Here is a 7,633-nt window from a genome sequence, read left to right on the forward strand (position 1 = left end):
TCAAAAACCAAAAAAAGTGTTGCTTTGTCGTCATATGACTGCATTCCCTCCCTTGGTTTTTACCGATATTTCTATTTCTGGTTTCTCGCCGCCTTTTTCACCACATATGTCTGCAGTGTTTGCAGTGTTTGCAATGGCAATACTAAAAAAATGTGTGACCCTACTCTTCTTAGAAATCCACTCCTGTTAACTTTGATTATCTATCCAGGGTGGGCTGGTGGTTATCTCGTGCTTTGCTTTACGTTCGCAAGTAGCGTTTTTTACTTTCAGAGAGTTCCTGCAGGACCTCCATACGGTTAACATTCATCAGTGCTTGGCATCAGGGAGTGGCACGTAATACTTGCTGATGTCAAGCAGGGAGTAGTATGATTGATCCCTGTATAGCATACTGCTTCTGGAATACGCACAGGCGTAAGAAATATGTTCTTGGCTGCTCCCTCACTCTGCTTTGCTCGCCATTCTGATATACGTTATAGGAGTGGAGCCTCCTGCAGCTTCGTAACTGAAATAAGAATGGTGAAAACACATGCTCATTCCCTGCGCACTGCACTTTCACAACTTTGGGTGTTTTACTGTATGATTGTGACGTTTCGGCAATTTGCCATCATCAGAATGCAATATCCTGATTTATCCGGTTTCTCCCGACAAACACTAGCAATACATGCTCAACTTGACTAGAACCTGTCCACTTGTCCTGCATAACAGCATATATTATTATGATCACATATGTGAATTATATGCTGTCGTAAATCACACACCGTCGACAACATTTCGTCCACAATTCCAGTCACACACACTCAGCGACACAACGTATAGACACAACATGTTGGTGGCTTTCTTTTATCTACAGTTCTAACACAAGAAATCTGAACGTCAGTAGCGTTGCACGTCCTCTAATCTATGCTTGTATGTTTCAATGACAGCATGCTGGCAAGAGCGGGGTTACCCTACCCCAAACTAACGTAATGTGACGTAACGGAACAATGACGATGATGATGATGATGATGATAATGAGAGATCGACAGTGAAGTCTGTCTTGGTGAAACTGGTTCTCAATTAAGAAAGAAGATGACGTACTTGCATGGCTGTCCCTAATCTCCTGCCCCGCGAATGAAATTTCTAGCCTTGAGGCAATTCTGAGGAGAATGAATTTGGCGAATTAGTTGTACCATGTTTGTAGCAGTGGCGTCTCCGAGTCGGGTGTAGAGTAGACCGACGGCTAAGATGTCGGCGATGTGATCTGGAATAGCCATGCCGCTATGGCTGGGGTTGGGTTGCGAGCAATTCTCGCGATGTGCTCGTATTATCTCCACTTTTAACATGACATCGCTTTCAGTCTGCGATTCCCAGAAATGGGGGTTTTCTTTAAGCTTGACTGCCATAGGTCCGTCGTCTTCGTCCACAGGATCAGAAAATACTAAGCTGAGAGCTTCTTCCACATGCTCGTTATCAGGCATTTCGCTCCAGGTGGAAAACTTAAATCCGCCCTCAGCGTAAAAGCGTGACAACCAGAGATATGCTATGATCGAGCTGGTCATGTCGCGAAGATCCTTGATTGCATGATCTACAACGTTGGCGAGCATCTGGTCAAATGAGTTATCGTCCTTCGGTATAACGGTGCTGTTGCCAAAATCTGAGATCTTGAATACTCCGTTGTTGACATCGACCAGAATGTTCCCTTCGTGCAGGTCTTCGTGGATAATACCATGGTTGACAATAAAAGCCAGTCCACTGTATAATTGAACTGAGATCTCCAGTTTAACGGCCTCGGGAAGGCCGCTTCCCCTTCCCCGAAGGCCCAACCAGTGTTCCAAGTTCATATCCATCTTCTCAAGGGTGATCAACATCTTGTGACCTTCCTCGGGAACGTCTGCGTTTACGATAAAGTCGACGAGTGAAACGATGTTCTGATGGCCACCTGCGTCGAACAGCAGTGCCATGGCGTTCACCTCAGTCTCGTAGTCAGCCCCACGAGCGTAGGGAATTTTAGCAACCACGGCGAGGTTGTCATGAAGCCGTTTACCTAACCATGCTGCGCCAAATGCCCCATGTCCCAGTATAGTGTTAGAGACGCGGTAGGCATATTGATCGTTGGAGATACTCCTGTAATTGATGTCAGAGCTGAAAGCCGACACCATATTTGCTAATAGTCCACCTTGACCAAATCTGTTCTGTTCCTTTCATTGAAGGCGGTGTACCTTGCATTAGAACGGATGAATCTCACACCAATGTGTGATAACATAGAGAAACTGTACGCAATGCATACTACATGTATATGCACGATAAATACATACGTCGTGGGCATACACAGTGGGAATTGAATTAACGGGAGCGACAAGATATTTTCCGGGGCAGTCCCAGTTTGAGGTTTTGGTGGTATTAGTTGACTGGGTTTCAGCCAGACCGTGGCCCATGCCGGACAAATATTGGTGAATGCATTTTTGTGTTTTATGGTGACGTATGCAGCAAAGGCATCGTATTTTAGATTCGAGGTACCCTACAAAATGGGTGAGGCGCCGTCGAAGGTTACTAATACTTATTGTATTTTCAACAGGAAACGTTTTCGTTTGGGGGTAGGTGGGTTTAGAAGTTTCGTTTTGAAAATAATAATATTTTATTATTATCGAATGTACATGGAGAATTCCCAGTTACTTCTGGGTGCTGAAGAGTGAAATCAACATTTTACTGGACTGCGTTTTATCTGCGGATATGGTGAGTGGGTGGGTGGGGGCTGAAAAATAAACTAAACCATTTCGTTCCGCAAAGCAATTGCCAACCCCAGGTGGCGCTACGGGAAAGTCCAAAATATGATTTTAGAGAAGACATTGGTGGGTTTTGGCGTGAAGATGCTTGGTCTCCGTTCGTCTCGCCTTTGAAAAAATAATCTATCTCTAGACGAAGACGGACACTGTACAAAATGTAGTTGCTGATATACCAGAAGAGGAATTCAGCCTCGTGAAGACACGGCAAGTGAAAACCTAAGTGTGCGGTGAATTGGAGTTGCTGCTGGTCATGTTTCATGAGGAAATTGCTTTTCATGACAAATATGGATCCCTGCATAACATTGTGTATGTTTATTTGGAGAGGTCAGAAGGGGTCTGGGAGAATTGAATAAATATCATCTTTACAAATATTATTCGACGAGGAGACACCAATGTTAATATGGCAGTAAGGAGGACGAACTGAAGTGACATTTGGATTACTTTACTAAAAAAGTTAAGTGATGGAGACGATGCGAAAACAATCTAAAAAGGTAAGGAGAAATGCATGTAAGGAAAACCGACGGAAAAAAGGATGATCCAAACAAGGTTTCGATCAACACTATTCAGGAATCACCGTTGTGCTACAGAACAAATACGAACAAAAGAAATAACATAGCCATCAAGTTAGAGTAGCAGACAAGTAGGGTACAATGACAACACTAAAATATCAAAGTGTGACACTTCTCGCAAAGGTGTGCACAAAACAAGGTTATGGGAAATAGGCGTGGCATATGTGCATCAGCGACAAAAACAGTGAGAATGAACAATAATTAAAATAATAATAATTAAATGGTTTGAGGGGTTTGAGGGAAAGAGACATATAATAAGTATATGTTATCGCATGGTTGCAAGGGCCTTATGGCATATTATTGCCCCTCGAGGTTAGCCCTCGGGCCTACATATTATTTCGAAAGAAAGGTGTCAGCACCGACGCAGTCCTCACAGTCAAGTAAGCCAATCTATTAACCGAACGTTTTCGTTTCCTTCTCATCATGGGTAAATATAGGGAATAATGGAAAAATGTCAAAAACAGCAACTTTAAGAGAGCTACAGCAAAAGCATAGATTGAGCATAGAATGAGCATAGATTGAGCATAGATTGAGAACCTCACCCTATACGTGTGGAAAAAAATAAAATGTTAGATGAACAAGTCAACAACAGGGTGAAGGTGAAGAAATGACTAAAACAAAATGAAAACATCCACGAGAAGAAGCATTCCTGACACTTTCACGAGGATTAGCGCCAAACAACTGAAGTGAAAAAAACATTTTCCTTCTGAGCACATAGTTCAGGGGACAACTTGCAAATATATAACGCTTCCAAAACAGACAAATGTAATACAGATCCTCCACGGGTCAAAACTGAGAAAACATCATCTCTGTTCAGCTCACGACAATTATCACTAACCGACAGATGACTCTTGATAGCCGATTACTGAATGTTGGAATTTCTCGTCTTTTCGGCTTTCTCTCCTCTCTCTCTCCTCTCTCTCTCTCTATCTCTCTCTCTCTCTATCTCTCTCTCTGTCTATGTATCTCTCTCTCTCCCTCTCTTTCTTTCTCTGCTATTGGCGCGCCTGGTTGTGATGAAGCCGAGACCCAAGGTCGGCAGAGCATACCAGACCACGCTATCACTCCCTTTATTCTTGGCTCACACATGACGGTTAACCTCCAATGTCGTAGCTCTTGACTCGTCCTTTCCACTGGGCAGTCGCCTTGTCGTCACTTTCGATGCTGCAAGTCCTGACTCGTCCCTTCCCCCACACCGCCCGGCCACTCGTCTGGTGTCTGACCCTTCCGTTGTCGTGATCACTGGCTTTCGTGGTGGTCTTCCACGCTTCCCCCCACTTACGCTCGTTGTCACTTTTAGTATCGTCGCCTGTTGGCTTCCTCCAGTACGCATCATCACCTGGCTGCGAGTGACTCTTCGACTGGGTGTTCCTGGCATTGTCTTCTTCAGTGTAGTTTTCACAGCTCTGCACCTCTTTGCTTTGCCGACTTGGGCTGGCCCAAGCCCAGCACATGCCGACCATGAAGGAGTCGATTGTGCTGCTGTGCCAGACAAAACCTCGGACTGGGACAATACTTCACGCCCTCGAAATGTTATGACTTGGAGCGGGAGGTTTTTAGAATTTGGTCTCTCACCCAGATTGATGTGGTTCCTGTGGTTGTCGGTGCCCTGGGAGGCTTGATGAGCTCTTCAACTCATTCGGACTGTGCAGGCAGGAAGCTTGGATTATGTGCAACAGGAGGCTATCCAATGTTCGGTTAACATCCTAACAACTGTCCTTAACATGTAGATGGACATCTGCTGTGTTGTCATGTTCAATAGCCAAGGGACTTGAGTAATGATATTAAATATATCAATTGTAATTTTGTGTGATCACCAACTCTAACCCGGATTGAGACTGATAAAGCTAATTCCTTTTTTAATCCCTTCACTGATTGATACACCTTTGTTTAGCACTCTGACGCTGGCCAGTTTAGGCTTCATTACTTGGCTACAATTTGTATAGGCCATACTTGAGTCCTGGTGTCGGGTTTTGTCCCTTTCGCTACTTCAGAGCGGACTCTATAGTTGTCATAAATACACTGTAACCCATTCCAAATCCCGATGTCATAATAACCCCTTAAAACAACATCATTCGGCTCACCAAGTTTCGAGCTTTGACCGATCTCAACGTCCTTATCACTTGCAGCGAAGCCTATTGCTGCAAATTCTTTATTGTTGTTCTGATTTTGGAGTTCAGATTGAAGTCCTGTCCTTTCTTCCGCTTCATTTCCCTATTTCTTGGCCCTTTGGTTTCTAGGTTTGTATATATTTATTTTCACTTTCTTTTCCTGCCCTACCCATGGAATTATCGTCAAGGTGGGACTGGCTTATCTCCACGAAAGGAGTGAATAAAGGAGACAGTCATAATTGTAGACAATAGGATGAACTGCATCTACAAGCGTGCACCATGTTTACCGGTGCAGTGTCGACGTGTTGCGCTTAAGGTTCGTCGCAAAAGTGGTTTTGTCGTCCTTGAAATGAACATCGTTCATTTCGTGCTCGGACCCTCCCCATCTCTCTGAAACGAACGCAGATTGCTATGCAAACGATGTAAAATATTGTTACCGTACGAATAAACACGGGATACATTTTGTCGATTCAGCTCATCTTACTAATTGCGATTATATTAATAAAACAGGTTGTGTAATGAAGCAGCTTAAGGATAGATGTACTTATCTTGCTACCTAGTAATGATAAACATAAGTTAATTCATTGCTTTAGTGATTGATGAATATCCATTCAGTTTCCTCAGGATTGCCCTTCAAGAGGCCCTAAGGGTCTCCACGATGAGGATGTGACGTAAGATAACAAAGATGGTGTTAAGAGATCTACAGTAAAACCAGTCCTGAAGGAACTGGTTATCAACTAAGATTAACTAAGGAAGACGATGACGCAATCGCATCGGCGTTCCTAATTGCCGCAACTGGTAATGTCATTTCCGGTAACGAATTGTCTGGCGTAGAATCGTGTTAAAGGAGGATGAATGAGGGACATCTTGTGAACGATGCTAGCAGCAGTGGCCTTATAGAGTTCAGTGTAGAGTAGGCCGATTGCTAAAATGTCCACGACGCGTTCCGGGATGGCATCGCCACCAGCTTGAGGTCGCGAGCAATTCAAGCCATGAACCCACAGTATCATTTCCTTCAGACGCATATCATCCTCATCCTTCGATTCCCAGAAGTTAGGCTCTTCTCTTAACAGAGTTCCCATCGACCCGCTAACCTCGTAGTAATTGTCGGTATAAGAAAATACCAAGTTGCGAGCATCTTCCAATGTCGAGTCAATCGTATCCAGATCCAACTCGGGACAGCACTCAACATCCGCATAATGCCGGCACAACCAAAGAGGCACTATGACCCAGCTGGTCATGTAGCGAAGATCCTTGACTGCAGAGTCGATACAGTTATCTAGCTTCTTCTCATCTGTGTCTCCCGACACAATCGTGCATTGGCCAAAATCCGATATCTTGAATGTGCCGGAAAAGACGTCGACCAGAATATGACTATAATCCAGGCTGTTGTGGCGAATGTTGGCGGCGTTAAGAAATGCTAGTCCACTGTACAATTGAACTGAAATCTCCATTTTGACGGTTTCAGGGAGGAAATGACCGCATCCTCGAGTATTTAACCATCTTACCAAGTTAATATGCATGTATTCAAGGATGATATACAGATTGTCACTTCGTTGGTGAGAACTCAGCGACTCGTGGGCGACGATATCAATGAGCTCAACAATGTTCGGATGTTTCCCTGCATCGCACAGTAGCGCCAAGACGTTAATCTCCTTCTCGTAGTCCGCAGTACGTATTTTCGGAATCTTAGCTGCAACGAAACGCTGGTCATGTAGCCGTGTTGCCGCATAGACCGTGTTAACGACACCGTGACCCAAGATTACGTCGGTGATATTGTAAGTAACCTTACCATTTGAGATGCTTTTATAATTGTCTTCACTTGTGCCAACCACCATTTTTGCTAACCGTCCCCTCTGTCAAAATCTGTTCTGTTCATTTCTCTGGACGCAATGGATCTTGAATTAGAACTGATGATTTGTCATACTAACGTAAGCCACCATATCAGGGTACACACAGCATACTACATAAAACAAACGTGAGCCTGCATATCAGGGTACACACAGAATACTACACATACGATAAACACATACGTCGTGGTCTGTGACAGTGATCATGGGGATGGGTGAAATCCATTGTCAGTATGGAAGCAGCATCATCTCACTGCCTACCCTAACGGAATTATTTCCACCGATCACAACAGGCCTTAGAACTAGAAGCCACTCTAATGCTTCCATTGCCATATCTAAGC

At 44.2% G+C, this 7,633-nt stretch overlaps 1 protein-coding gene across 1 annotated transcript; it reads right to left on the reverse strand.

The window, feature by feature from the left end:
- Positions 1-1,091: 1,091 nt before the first annotated feature.
- On the reverse strand, positions 1,092-2,138 carry LOC135820283 (uncharacterized). Its single transcript, XM_065333600.1, has one exon. The coding sequence runs from the start codon at positions 2,136-2,138 to the stop codon at positions 1,092-1,094; it is 1,047 nt and encodes a 348-aa protein (XP_065189672.1).
- Positions 2,139-7,633: the final 5,495 nt, after the last annotated feature.

The sequence above is a fragment of the Sycon ciliatum genome, chromosome 6 (assembly GCF_964019385.1).
Source record: "Sycon ciliatum chromosome 6, ocSycCili1.1, whole genome shotgun sequence".
Lineage (NCBI taxonomy): Eukaryota > Metazoa > Porifera > Calcarea > Leucosolenida > Sycettidae > Sycon > Sycon ciliatum.

What these genes read in the sequence shown, in the direction of transcription:
- LOC135820283 (XM_065333600.1), bottom strand. Translation starts at nt 2,138, where the DNA reads ATGGTGTCGGCTTTCAGCTCTGACATCAATTACAGGAGTATCTCCAAC.